Source organism: Notolepis coatsorum (genome assembly GCF_963971535.1).
Source record: "Notolepis coatsorum genome assembly, chromosome: 2".
Lineage (NCBI taxonomy): Eukaryota > Metazoa > Chordata > Actinopteri > Aulopiformes > Paralepididae > Notolepis > Notolepis coatsorum.
In genome coordinates, this window is record NC_140166.1 from 87,541,955 (window position 1) to 87,556,960 (window position 15,006).

A 15,006-nucleotide genomic window follows, 5' to 3' on the forward strand; every position below is an offset into this window, starting at 1 on the left:
CTCTGCAGTAAACACAAAATAAAATGTCTGGTATCCCGTTCCCACTTTAGAAGAGATAACTCCAAACAAATATAGTCTGACAAGAACAATAAATAAAATCTAGTTTTAAGCAAATGTGTCCTTGAAACAAGTGAAATAATCTACCAGTGCAGTAAGAAAATTTGGCTTGGCAAGATTTCGTGAAATAAGTAAAACATATCTAGGTTTTCTCTCTCCTAATTGGATAAAATGGGATACCAGAACATTTATTTTGTGTTTACTGCAGAGTGGTTACTGACCATGTAGCAGTCTGTCGAATTAAGATTCTCAAACTGATGTTGACCATTTATTTCAGTTAATTTCATATGATCATTGACACCGTAAGAGCTGTGGTACAGAAAGGAAGAAAGGGAGGGGCGATTAGATCATTTTCTCCATCACTTATATACGTTAGGCTAACGTCGTTAGCTACCAGAAGCTTTAAGCTAGGCTAACAACCAGGGCTGGACTGGGACCAAAAATCGGCCCTGGCATTTTTGGCCCAGACCGGCCCACCATAATCGGTCGGACACCACCCACCAGTACACCATCCTTGCGGTCCCCTTAAATATGCGTACCTACTGTACTATTCCCCCAAACCACTACAAAGCTGGGTAGTAAGTGCCATGGACAAGTGGACCAGTGCAAGTGGACCAGTGTACTCACTCACTTGGCTGAATCTTGTTTTGGGTGGTGATGAAAAAACATCTGCATCATAGCAGGCTCAGGATGGGCAAAGTAGTCTATAGCCTGTTCATCCCTGTCTCTCTCGTCCACAACCTGGCTTGACTAGAGAGAGAGATGATTACAATTAACTGGTACATTCAGATCCAGAATGGTTGGAATTCCCTGACAAAGATGTGCAAAAAGCTGTACAATACTGGTAATGAGCAAATAGTTGTTTATTCAATGAATGCATGGAGCTGTTCCATCTTATTTCATTTGATACTAACTACTCAGTTCATACAGATTTCAAGTATTCAAATATCAATGATGAATATTGCATAAGGTTTACACAGTTAATAGATCACCTTCTTGTTTTATATTCATGTTCAGAGAGGAGTAATAGTTAGATCTTTGTATTTGATTTATATGGCAATTAAATCAATGGTGTGCTTGTTTGTTTGGGGAGTTTGACCTACAGTACAGTTAATGTGCCTACCATGTGAAGGTGCATGATCAATGGACAGAACAAAAACAATTTGTGTAGGTGGAGACTAGAGCTACCACAGATAGAGTAAGTAATCCATACCATATATATCCTAATAGTTACCTTACTACCATACTTGGCTGAAAATAAACGTTGTTGCCTGTTGTGAATGTGTTTTTCCCTGTAGACTAATACATAAGTAGGCATACATTTTTGCAGTTGAGCAAAAATGAGCAGTTCAGTAGGCTATATGTGCTGTGTTTTTATGTCTTCCATCGAGGACCACCTTGGAAATAAGTGTTTTAATGAATGCTTTTAGGTGATATCCTCAGGAATACAAATTGGTCAAGATAATTTGTTTTTATGATGTGTTTTTAATTTCCAAATACAAATCTAATCAAATAAAAAAAGCAGTTTTTGCAGTTGAGCTACAGGTGTTGTATATTATACAGCCTTTTCATGCATCTTTATCAAGGGAACCCTTATCCTAATGATTTTTTTAATAATATTATGATGATACGATATGGACCTAGTATCTGTGGCACTTCGTTTCTCTAGAAGGGTTAATAAACAAATGTAGCCGGGGTGTATTTTTTTTAAAAAGGCGGGGGAAATTTGTGAGAGACCAAAATCCAAAATGGCTGCTGTGGAAATTAACTTTTTAATGGTTTGACCTACAATGATGCACAATACATGGTACCAGCCCCCTCTCAGTCATGTACTGTACCAGCCCCCTCTCAGTCATGTACCAGCCAGCCCCCTCTCAGTCATGTACCAGCCAGCCCCCTCTCAGTCATGTACCAGCCCCCTCTCAGTCATGTACCAGCCAACCCCCTCTCAGTCCTGTATACCAGTCCCCTCTCAGTCATGTACCAGCCTCCTCTGTCATGTATACCAGCCCCCTCTCAGTCATGTACCAGCCTCCTCTGTCATGTATACCAGCCCCCTCTCAGTCCTGTATACCAGTCCACTCCCCTCTCAGTCATGTGCCAGCCCCCTCTCAGTCCTGTATACCAGCCCCCTCTCAGTCCTGTATACCAGCCCCCTCTCAGTCATGTACCAGCCCCCTCTCAGTCATGTATACCAGCCCCCTCTCAGTCATGTACCAGCCCCCCTCTCAGTCATGTACCAGCCCCCTCTCAGTCATGTACCAGCCCCCCTCTCAGTCATGTACCACAGCCCCCTCTCAGTCATGTACCACAGCCCCATCTCAGTCATGTACCACAGCCCCCTCTCAGTCATGTACCACAGCCCCATCTCAGTCATGTACCACAGCCCCCTCTCAGTCATGTACCACAGCCCCCTCTCAGTCATGTACCACAGCCCCATCTCAGTCATGTACCAGCCCCCCTCTCAGTCATGTACCACACGACTGGCGGGGGGTGGGGGGGGGGGGTGCTTAGTAAGATATGTGATTGGGCCAGCCCAGTGTTAGTCAGTACCAATACATGGTACCAGCCCCCTCTCAATCATGTACCAGCCCCCTCTGTCATGTACCAGCCAGCCCCCTCTCAGTCATGTACCAGCCAGCCCCCTCTCAGTCATGTACCAGCCAGCCCCCTCTCAGTCATGTATACCAGCCCCCCTCTCAGTCCTGTATACCAGCCCCATCTCAGTCATGTACCAGCCCCCTCTCAGTCATGTACCACAGCCCCCTCTCAGTCATATACCAGCCCCCTCTCAGTCATGTACCACAGCCCCATCTCAGTCATGTACCACAGCCCCATCTCAGTCATGTACCAGCCCCCCTCTCAGTCATGTACCTGCACGACTGGCGGGGGGGTGCTTAGTAAGATATGTGATTGGGCCAGCCCAGTGTCAGTCAGTACCAATGGGCCGCTGTCCCAGCCTAGTAGTGGGCCGGTCGTTGACCAAATGTTAAAATGTTAAAAAAAATATATATATATATATATATTTTTTTTTTGTATTTCTATAAATATATATTTTTTTAATATCAAATCATAACGGCCCAAATATGCGTCTGCCCACCGGGCTAATGCCAGATGGCCAGTCCAGGCCTGCTAACAACCATTAGCTTCAACACAGCATCAAACAACAATTAGAAAAATAGGAATGACGTTAGGTAAGGTTCACACCATATTAACACACCTTTTTGCTTCTACTGGGGTTGCTATTAATAACAGAAGTGTCTTTATAGATATACTTTGTCTACTTATTTCAAGACACCACACCTTATCCTTTGGCGCAACATTCTCCTCCTGGCAAAAGCCGGGAGTCATACCGGATGTTAATCTTGACGTACCAAGCTTCCGCTTTTTTACGAAGTAAAAGTCCCCACAACCAAAACGCAACGGAAGTAAGAAAACACGTCGTAGATAATTACATATTGTAAATTTAAGTCCATTCTTTAAATTACATCTAGGAAACTAGATTGTATCCTTTACAGACCAAACACCAGTGTTGGGACTAACGCGTTACTTTTGGCGGTAACTAGTACTCTAATGCATTACTTTTGAAATTCAGTAACGCAGTTACCGTTACTGAATGGTTCGTTACTGCGTTATTTGTATGTAGATTGGTAGCGAGCGGTAGCGCAGTCCTCCTCTCCTGTCTGTGTCACCTCACCTGCGGGGACACGCTGTGGGCGTGTTTTGTTTACTATACTCTTGACTGTCATGGCGGCGCCCACTACTTGCGTTTTTACACATGGATATTCTCACTATTTCTCTTTTGTCGAGCACAAAGAAAAGAAAGTTTTAGTTAAATGTAATGTGTGTTTTGGCTCAAAGATCCTATCTACTGCCCATGCTTCAACGAAGCTAGTAGCTGAGTCTAACAATAACAGGACTCATCCGAAGCCACTCGCTTTCAGGGATCTAGTTAGCATCACCAGGCAGCACACGGCAAATGGGACGGAGCACTTTTTCCAACTACTTGGAGAGAGAATATACTAAATGGAAATGAGCTAAAGAAAATGTTTGAGGGGCTGGACTAATGTTACATCTTGACCACTGCAGACTTTGGTGAGTTCAGTGATGTGAATGCAAATTAATGGAAACTGTCAAGTTGATCAACAGATTTTGACTGTAAGAATCTGCAAGAGAATCTCATCAATACTAATCAAACAATATAGTCCTTTCATGCACAATTGATATCCTAACTATTCTAACGTTGCAATGCACGATTGATATCTTAAACAATGTTGCAAGACGGTTATAATGAAATGCTCCGACATCAAGGCTGTTCCTTCAACCTAAGCGGCGATACAATTAGGCACAGCGCATTTCTTATTATGTCGGGACTCTGGACAACATTTGTGTTTGTGTCAGATTTGTGTTTGTATAGACCACATTGCTTAGCAGAGTTCAGTGATGTGAATGCAAATTAATGGAAACTGTTGATCACCAGATTTTTTTTTAAAGTAACTAAATAGTTACTTTTCACAGTAACGCATTACTTTTGGGTGTAAGTAACTTACTAGTATAGTAACTTAGTTACTTTTGAAATGAAGTAACTAGTAAAGTGACTGACTGTCACTCAAAGTGCTTATGGGCGGAGCCAGGCCATAACAGCCTGAAATCTTGAAGCTGAAAAATGATGGTTTTGAGTACTTGATTAGAAATATAAAACAATGCATTTTCTTGAAAAAAAAAAACGTACAGATGTCTTCAATACCCTCACAGGAATTGTGTAAAGTTGCCCAAATAGTGCTAGGAATAGCAACGCATGTCCCCTTTAACATTTTAATACATTTAATTGACTCACCAGATCATTCCTTGATTGTAGATCAGGTGTAGAACGTTCTCGGCTATTTTGAATTCTCCATATTCCGGCTGAGAGGAGACAGAGACATGTGTTATTACTAGTGATCCTAATAAGCCAAGCTCTCATTTACAATGACGTTGAGAAATACAAAACAGAATGAATACAAAAATATAGAATATAGAAACAGAAAGTCAATCAATTAAACATTAAAATAATTAAAAACAACTGCAGACTGTGGTGAAGTGGTTTGTTATTAAAGAGTCAAACTGATCAATAGGTACTAATAATAGGTACTAAGTTTTAAAATGCATTGCAAAACATTTCATGTTTCTGGGGCACAGAAGCTAAAAGCAGATTTTCCTAATTCAGTGCAAACTCTGGGAACCTTAAGTGTAAAAGCCAATCACCAGAGCGAGTACGAGATCCAGTGCTCCGATCCAGCAATGAGGTGATGTAGGGCAGGGGTTCCCAAACTTTTCAGACCGGGACCCAGAAAATAAGGCGTCAGAGAGCCGCGGCCCAATGCACATCGTCAGGCTTTTTTTATTTATTTTTTTGCCAGGCGACCGATTTTTTAAGCCAAATATCACTTCAATCCTATTAAGTTAGTTCAAGGTAGTTATTCATTTATATGTGCTATTTATGAAAGGGCTAACTTGTTGCAAAATAATAATGATAATAATAGCCTCATTAAAATACTATTGTTGCTTCGGTTGTTTTCAGCGTTTTATGTGCATAATCTGTTATTTAGTTTGAAATGTTCATTGAAATAATTAGATTTTTAGTTTTTGTTTATTTATTGTATAAAACCATATAGTCACATTTTAGAATACAATAGAATAGAATTTTAGAATACAAATAGAAACACTGTCCTGGCCTGCTTCTAAGTTCAGTGGCCTGACAAAAAAAAAAAAAAAAAAAAAAATGTTTTTGTTTTTTGAAATCATCTCGCGGCCCTCCCATGGCTGCTCGCGGCCCACCTTTGGGTCGCGACCCCGACTTTGGGAACCACTGATGTAGGGAACTGTATTCTTAACAACCCTGTTGGATATCTATATAAAAACTTTATAAAAACGAATTCTTACAAACTTGCTCTCCAGGTCCCAGCAGCAACAGTCACTGAGGTATCGAACTACCAACCCTCTGATGAAGTCTATCAGCAGGATACTGGCCACGGTGAAGATCATATCTATGATGGACAGCTTCAGCATCTCCTGGACACACACAGACACACACACAGACATTCATTCTACTACTGGTTTATTGAAGGTTCCCAACCACAGCCAAAAGAAAATCAGGGATGCATCCTTTGCATAGAATGCACCAAAGCTATGGAACACCCTACCTATGGAGATTAGGGAGGCTAGATCTCTAAATGTTTTCAAAAGTAAGCTAAAACGTACCTCTTCACCATAGCCTTTTAATACTATACAAATATTTTACTCTGTCTATCTATATGTCTATAGCACAGGGCTGGACACTGGGAAAGTGTTACTGTAGTAGTGAGACCATGTGATGCCATGGACGCAGGCCCAGACTGGCCATCGGGAGCACTGGGAGTTTTCCCGGTGGCCTGGCCTGCACAAAAAAAAAAAAAAGATTGTATAAAAAAAGATAATTTTTTTTGTTGCCAGGCCATTGTTTCTTTGTGGCGGCGGCGGCGCGATGGTTAGATAACCTAGGTGGGTGGGGAACAACCAGGATTTCACTGTTTGCGACAGAGTTGGAGAACTATCTGACTCTCTCCCTCTCGCGGATCACACACACATAAATGGAGCCGTGCTGCCGCTTGTGATTGGTGGAGGCGGGATCAGGCGATACAACTGATTGACAGCGGAGGCGGCGAATGGAATGGCAGATGGCATTCTGCAGAATAACAGCCAGGCAGTGAGCCAGGTAGTGAGGGACTTGGGAGAGATACAGTAGAGCGAAAGTCAATTAACGTTGATGTCAAGATGGACAGTGGAAGAAAGAGAAAGGGTGGAGGAGAGAGGATAAAACAAAGAAAAAGAAAGGCCCTTACAGGAGATGCTGCTAAATCCGGCAACATTTATCAAATGTTTTCTTGCACCAAGGTCAAGGAACCAGCAGGTTAGTCAGTGATAAAAATAAACATGTGGATGTTAGCTAGCTTGTGAGGTTTTGCCCGCTGCTCACTACCTTTTCTCTGTCTTCTTTAAGCCTACTGTTAGGAATTCCCTATTCTCTGTCTTCTTTAAGCCTACTGTTAGGAATTCCCTACTCACTCTCTCTAGCCCCCACCCTCTCGTTCCTTACCCTTAGTGGCCACACCTGTTTGATATTCTATTATCTCTCGCACCTGTGGTGGCAGGCTAATTAGTCCCCCTGTGGGCTTTAAATACCAGGGCGCTTCCCCTCGTTTTGGCGTGGGGTCGTGTTGTATACTTGCCGAGTCATATTCTCTAAACATCTAGACTCTTTCGGGAGATCCTCTGTCTGCCTATGCTGTTCCATTCTAAGGCGTCGAGATGTTTGCTCCAGCCTTCGCCTGCTGTCGCAGTTGCCTGAGAGTGGTACTGGTCTGCGCTCCCTAGACTTCCACGGGAGGCATCCCAGTCATCCACTTCAGACCCCCCACGCAGCTGTCGTCCTGACGCACATCCAGACCAGCGCAGACGCTCTCCAGTCCACAGCGCGCAACGCGCATCTTCCAAGGACGCTCGAGCTTGGCACGCTCTCCAGACCAGCGCGCAACGCGCATCTTCCAGACCTTCGAGCTTGGCACGCTCCTCCGTACCAGCGCACTGACGCGCATCTTCCAGACCTTCGAGCTTGGCACGCTCCTCCGTACCGGCGCACAGACGCGCATCTTCCAGACCTTCGAGCTTGGCACGCTCCTCCGTACCAGCGCTCTGACGCGCATCTTCCAGACCTTCGAGCTTGGCACGCTCTCCAGACCTCAGCGCGCCGACGCGCATCTTCCAGACCTTCGTGCTTGGCACACTCCTCCTGGCAGACGCACCCCGATGCGTCTCTCTGTTCCGACGCGCACACCAAGGTGTGGCGCGCACTCTGTTCCTCGGCTCCGACAGTGGCTACCCGGTGGACGACATCCTCGCCACCGCCACTGTTCCAGCTCCCTGTTCCGACGCGCACACCAAGGTGTGGCGCGCACTCTGTTCCTCGGCTCCGACAGTGGCTACCCGGTGGACGACATCCTCGCCACCGCCACTGTTCCAGCTCCCTGTTCCGACGCGCACACCAAGGTGTGGCGCGCACTCTGTTCCTCGGCTCCGACAGCGGCTACCCGGTGGACGATGCCCTCGTCACCGCCACTGTTCCAGCACTCTGTTCCTCGGCTCCGACAGCGGCTACCCGGTGGACGATGCCCTCGTCACCGCCACTGTTCCAGCACTCTCTCCCTCGGCTCGGACAGCCAGCCGCCCCGGTGGCGATGCCTTCGTTCCCGTTGCTGTCCCTGTACCATTACGCATGCGCCTGGGTGAGTTTTGATTGTGATGTCACTCACCCAGCGTAGTGCCCTTGCCCCCGTTCCCGCTGCTGTCCCCGTACCTTTACGCATACGCCTGGGTGAGTTTTGATTGTGATGTCACTCACTCAGCGTAGTGCCCTTGCCCCCGTTCCCGCTGCTGCCCCTTTACCTTTACGCATACGCCTGGGTGAGTTTTGATTGTGATGTCACTCACTCAGCGTAATGCCTCTTGCCCCCGTTCCCGCTGCTGTTCCTGTACCTTTACGCATACGCCTGGGTGAGTTTTGATTGTGATGTCACTCTCCCAGCGTATTGCCTCTGTTAGTTAGTTTGGACATTTCATCTCCCAGCGTATTGCCTCTGTTAGTTAGTTTGGACATTTCATCTCCCAGCGTATTGCCTCTGTTAGTTAGTTTGGACATTTCATCTCCCAGCGTAATGCCTCTGTTTTTGGTTCTCACTTAGAATAGTATCTTTGGACTTTACATCTTCCCCTGTGTGTTTGTCACACGAAGATATTATTACTTTGTTCACTTTGTTATTTGGACTGTTCTGCACCTGCTCTGTTTTTCCCTTTTGTGCATTAACTATCTCCTCTGTCCTGCAGAGCGGCCCAGATGATTTCCACCAGTCCTCCCAGTTCCTCCCTGTTTCCCAGCCCGCCTCCGCGGGCCTCAGTCCCCTCCTGTTCCCTAGTTCTCCCCTTTCTAGTTCCACCTAGTTCCTGGTCCCTAGTTCTCCCCTTTCTAGTTCCACCTAGTTCCTGGTCCCAAGTTCTCCCCTTCTAGTTCCACCTAGTTCCTGTTCCCTAGTTCTCCCCTTTCTAGTTCCACCTAGTTCCTGGTCCCAAGTTCTCCCCTTCTAGTTCCACCTAGTTCCTTGTCCCTAGTTCCCCTAGTCCCCGTTTCTCCTGTTCCCTAGCTCTCCTAGTCCCTAGTCCTCTCTCCCTAGTTCTCCTTGTCCCTGGTTTACCTAGTCTCTAGTTCCTCTGTCCCAAGGCGTTCCCTTAACCTTCCCTTAGGCGTTCCCTTACGTTCCCTTAGTGTTCCCTTTTCCTGCCCGCCTCTTAAAGGCACCTTTCCTTCCCCTCATATTATATTCCTGTATTTGTGATTCTCCCTTAAAGGGACAGTGCCCTTTTCCCTGTATTTCCCTGTTGTTCAATAAATATCTGTTTCTTGGCAAACCACCATACCTGTCTTGTGTTGTGCGATTGGGGTCGGTTACAAACCATAACAGTACGACCCCACCAAATCGACGACCCCAGCCAGCACAGACGGTGTATGTTGAGTTTGCCTTTTTTTTTCTTGTTCCCTCTAGCTCCCCTGTTAGCCCTGTTAGCTCCCCTGTTGGCTTGTTAGTCTCCCCTCTAGCTCCCCTGTTTGCCCAGTTTAGCTTCCCTGTTAGTCCTGTTTAGCTCCCTTGTTAGCCTGTTACTCCCCTGTTTAGCTTGTTAGTCTCCCCGGTTAGCTCCCCTGTTTGCTTCCCGTTTTGCCCTGTTTGACCCCCCTGTAGCTAGCCATGCCCTGGCGGCTAACCCAGTCCCTCAGCAGAGCCCCTGTCTGCTAGCTTTGCCCCGGCTGCTAGCACAGCCTCTATGTTTATGCAGCCCTTGCTGCTGGCATGGGCCCTGTAGCTAGCCATGCCCTGGCGGCTAACCCAGTTTCCCTCTGCATGGCCCCGGTCTGCTAGCTTGGCCCCGGCTGTTAGCACAGCCTCTATGTTAATGCAGCCTTGCAGCTGGCATAGGCCCTGTAGCTAGCCAGGCCCAAGCAGCTAACCCGGTCCCTCTGCTTGGCCTCCACTTTTTTGTGTAGTTTATCCCACTGCTAGGACTGCCCTTTCAGCTAGCAAGGTCAGTTTTTTTCACACAGCTAGGACTGTCCTTCCAGCTAGCTTGTGCTCTCATGCTGGTCCAGCCCTGTCTGCCAGCCTAGCTCCGGCAGCTAGCGCAGCCTCTATGTTGATGTAGCAGTACAGCTAGCATAGGCCCTGTAGCTATCAGTGCCCTGGCAGCTACCCTTTCCCTCTGCTAGCCTGGCTCCGGCAGCTTGCGCAGCCTCTATGTTGATGTAGCAGTACAGCTAGCATAGGCCCTGTAGCTATCAGTGCCCTGGCAGCTAACCTTCCCTCTGCTAGCCCTTTCCCGGTGCTACCATGGTTACCCCTTTGCTACCCTGCTTGCCCCTCAGTTCTCTAGACCCAGTTCCTCTAGACCAGTTCTCTAGACCAGTTCTCTAGCCCGGTTCTCTAGCCCAGTTCTCTAGACCAGTTCTCTAGACCAGTTCTCTAGACCAGTTCCTCTAGACTAGTTCTCTAGACCCAGTTCCTCTAGACCAGTTCCTCTAGACCAGTTCCCCCAGTTGCCCCTCTGCTACCCTAGTTACCCCTCGGCGACCCTGTTTCTTTTGCTAGCCCCACTCTTGTGGTGGCTTCCCCTGCTGGCTTGGCCAGTACCTCTTGTTTTGCCCCCTGCCACTCTGTCTGTATTTGTTTTGGGTCGCCGGGTGGCTCCCGTTGGAGGGGGGGATACTGTGAGGTTTTGCCCGCTGCTCACTACCTTTTCTCTGTCTTCTTTAAGCCTACTGTTAGGAATTCCCTATTCTCTGTCTTCTTTAAGCCTACTGTTAGGAATTCCCTACTCACTCTCTCTAGCCCCCACCCTCTCGTTCCTTACCCTTAGTGGCCACACCTGTTTGATATTCTATTATCTCTCGCACCTGTGGTGGCAGGCTAATTAGTCCCCCTGTGGGCTTTAAATACCAGGGCGCTTCCCCTCGTTTTGGCGTGGGGTCGTGTTGTATACTTGCCGAGTCATATTCTCTAAACATCTAGACTCTTTCGGGAGATCCTCTGTCTGCCTATGCTGTTCCATTCTCCGGCGTCGAGATGTTTGCTCCAGCCTTCGCCTGCTGTCGCCGTTGCCTGAGAGTGGTACTGGTCTGCGCTCCCTAGACTTCCACGGGAGGCATCCCAGTCATCCACTTCAGACCCCCCGCGCAGCTGTCGTCCTGACGCACATCCAGACCAGCGCAGACGCTCTCCAGTCCACAGCGCGCAACGCGCATCTTCCAAGGACGCTCGAGCTTGGCACGCTCTCCAGACCAGCGCGCAACGCGCATCTTCCAGACCTTCGAGCTTGGCACGCTCCTCCGTACCAGCGCACTGACGCGCATCTTCCAGACCTTCGAGCTTGGCACGCTCCTCCGTACCGGCGCACAGACGCGCATCTTCCAGACCTTCGAGCTTGGCACGCTCCTCCGTACCAGCGCTCTGACGCGCATCTTCCAGACCTTCGAGCTTGGCACGCTCTCCAGACCTCAGCGCGCCGACGCGCATCTTCCAGACCTTCGTGCTTGGCACACTCCTCCTGGCAGACGCACCCCGATGCGTCTCTCTGTTCCGACGCGCACACCAAGGTGTGGCGCACACTCTGTTCCTCGGCTCCGACAGTGGCTACCCGGTGGACGACATCCTCGCCACCGCCACTGTTCCAGCTCCCTGTTCCGACGCGCACACCAAGGTGTGGCGCGCACTCTGTTCCTCGGCTCCGACAGTGGCTACCCGGTGGACGACATCCTCGCCACCGCCACTGTTCCAGCTCCCTGTTCCGACGCGCACACCAAGGTGTGGCGCGCACTCTGTTCCTCGGCTCCGACAGCGGCTACCCGGTGGACGATGCCCTCGTCACCGCCACTGTTCCAGCACTCTGTTCCTCGGCTCCGACAGCGGCTACCCGGTGGACGATGCCCTCGTCACCGCCACTGTTCCAGCACTCTCTCCCTCGGCTCGGACAGCCAGCCGCCCCGGTGGCGATGCCTTCGTTCCCGTTGCTGTCCCTGTACCATTACGCATGCGCCTGGGTGAGTTTTGATTGTGATGTCACTCACCCAGCGTAGTGCCCTTGCCCCCGTTCCCGCTGCTGTCCCCGTACCTTTACGCATACGCCTGGGTGAGTTTTGATTGTGATGTCACTCACTCAGCGTAGTGCCCTTGCCCCCGTTCCCGCTGCTGCCCCTTTACCTTTACGCATACGCCTGGGTGAGTTTTGATTGTGATGTCACTCACTCAGCGTAATGCCTCTTGCCCCCGTTCCCGCTGCTGTTCCTGTACCTTTACGCATACGCCTGGGTGAGTTTTGATTGTGATGTCACTCTCCCAGCGTATTGCCTCTGTTAGTTAGTTTGGACATTTCATCTCCCAGCGTATTGCCTCTGTTAGTTAGTTTGGACATTTCATCTCCCAGCGTATTGCCTCTGTTAGTTAGTTTGGACATTTCATCTCCCAGCGTAATGCCTCTGTTTTTGGTTCTCACTTAGAATAGTATCTTTGGACTTTACATCTTCCCCTGTGTGTTTGTCACACGAAGATATTATTACTTTGTTCACTTTGTTATTTGGACTGTTCTGCACCTGCTCTGTTTTTCCCTTTTGTGCATTAACTATCTCCTCTGTCCTGCAGAGCGGCCCAGATGATTTCCACCAGTCCTCCCAGTTCCTCCCTGTTTCCCAGCCCGCCTCCGCGGGCCTCAGTCCCCTCCTGTTCCCTAGTTCTCCCCTTTCTAGTTCCACCTAGTTCCTGGTCCCTAGTTCTCCCCTTTCTAGTTCCACCTAGTTCCTGGTCCCAAGTTCTCCCCTTCTAGTTCCACCTAGTTCCTGTTCCCTAGTTCTCCCCTTTCTAGTTCCACCTAGTTCCTGGTCCCAAGTTCTCCCCTTCTAGTTCCACCTAGTTCCTTGTCCCTAGTTCCCCTAGTCCCCGTTTCTCCTGTTCCCTAGCTCTCCCAGTCCCTAGTCCTCTCTCCCTAGTTCTCCTTGTCCCTGGTTTACCTAGTCTCTAGTTCCTCTGTCCCAAGGCGTTCCCTTAACCTTCCCTTAGGCGTTCCCTTACGTTCCCTTAGTGTTCCCTTTTCCTGCCCGCCTCTTAAAGGCACCTTTCCTTCCCCTCATATTATATTCCTGTATTTGTGATTCTCCCTTAAAGGGACAGTGCCCTTTTCCCTGTATTTCCCTGTTGTTCAATAAATATCTGTTTCTTGGCAAACCACCATACCTGTCTTGTGTTGTGCGATTGGGGTCGGTTACAAACCATAACATAGCTAACGTTACCATGCTATGCATCATCTCCCCTGTCAAAAGCCCAATGTTAAATCTGCCAAGAAACAAATAAATAATTTAACTCTTGTGTCTGAAAACTAAAGTGTTATACTCTTACCATATTAGGGCACTAAATAGAAAAACGCCATAAAAAGATTATATGTTGAAATAATTTCCCACTTTCTTTTCCATAAATATTTTATTCAACTTCAGATAAAAAATGAAATACTCCCACTTTTCTGAAAGGAGTTGTTAAATCTGACATTACAAAAACAATATGTGGTGGTTATGATCGGGCTGAAGTTGAATAAACTATTTATGAAAGAGAAAGTCAAAATAATTCCAAGATAATTAAAATATTACACACCTTTGCCACATATTGGCTACAAAGATAATCACTGCAAAGTTATCAAAAAAATAAGAATCTGATCAGACACAAGGGTTAAGTTGTTGTTCCTTTTCTAATTTCCTCAAAAACATCTAGTCTAGTTAATGTGATCAATATTATTTGACAATTGATGCGTTTTGTTGGACATTTCAGTCAGTGAGCTCATACTTTGAGCTCATTTTATAGTTAAAATGATTGAGACAACGCAATCTTCTGTCTTTGTTGTGCATGCATGCGTGTGCTCACCACACACAATCCATGTGTCACTATTCTGGCAGTGGCTACTGTTATTATAGTATTGTAATGAAAGGTCTGTTATTTAATGTTTGTGTAAAGGGCTATTTTAACTGTTGATGGGTAGTGCATCAGTAAAGTGAATATGGTATTGTGCTCTTGCTCTGTTTGAATAGGTGGAGAGAGTGGTTAACTGTATTATAATAGTAAATAGAAAAATATGTTGTGCTCTTGCTTTTTTCTCTTTGAAGGTGGAGAGAGTAGCATTGCTAGTGCCACAACAGTTTTATTTGAGGTTCATAACAGTACATTGTACTAAGCAATTGTTGGCTCATTAGTTTGTGATTCACATGCACTAAAATTCACCAGAATGCAGGAAATTAAGTCTTTGTAACAAAAATTGTCCTGGTGGGGGACCCCCCGCTTAAAAAGTGGCCTGACTGGGGCTATATTTCGCGCTATATCTCCCGGTATGAATTATTTCCCCAGCCCAGCCCTGCATGGAGGACCATTCAAATGTACATAGTTGATTATTGTATATTGGAGTGTGTGTGTGTGTCTGTGTATGTGTGTGTGTGTGTGTGTGTGTGTGTGTGTGTGTGTGTGTGTGTGTGTGTGTGTGTGTGTGTGTGTGTGTGTGTGTGTGTGTGTGTGTGTGTGTGTGCGTGCGTGCGTGCGTGTGTGCGTGCATGCGTGTATGTGTGTGTGTGTGTGTGTACTAGTCCCAGGCTCTAGTCCTTTTTCATGTTTACTTGTGTTATGTTATGTTATTTTATAACTTATATGTTATGATGTAAATATTATGTTGCACAGTTACAATGTATGTTTTTTGTCTGTCTGTGTGTGTGTGTACTAGTCCTTTGTCCTGTTTACTTGTAGTGTCATGTTATGATGTAAGTATTATGTCTGTGTGTGCGTGTGTGTGTGTGTGTGCGTGCGTGCG

The 15,006-nt window shown here is 47.2% G+C and overlaps 1 protein-coding gene across 1 annotated transcript in view; it reads right to left on the bottom strand.

The window, feature by feature from the left end:
- tmc3 (transmembrane channel like 3) overlaps nucleotides 1-15,006 on the bottom strand; it is a gene marked incomplete at both ends in the record, with an annotated part of 185,268 nt that overhangs the window by 50,614 nt on the left and 119,648 nt on the right. The window contains 2 exons of the mRNA XM_084307555.1: nucleotides 4,895-4,962; nucleotides 5,980-6,108. Coding sequence (XP_084163681.1) covers nucleotides 4,895-4,962; nucleotides 5,980-6,108 — 197 coding nt within the window. The remainder of the gene's footprint in view (nucleotides 1-4,894; nucleotides 4,963-5,979; nucleotides 6,109-15,006) is intronic.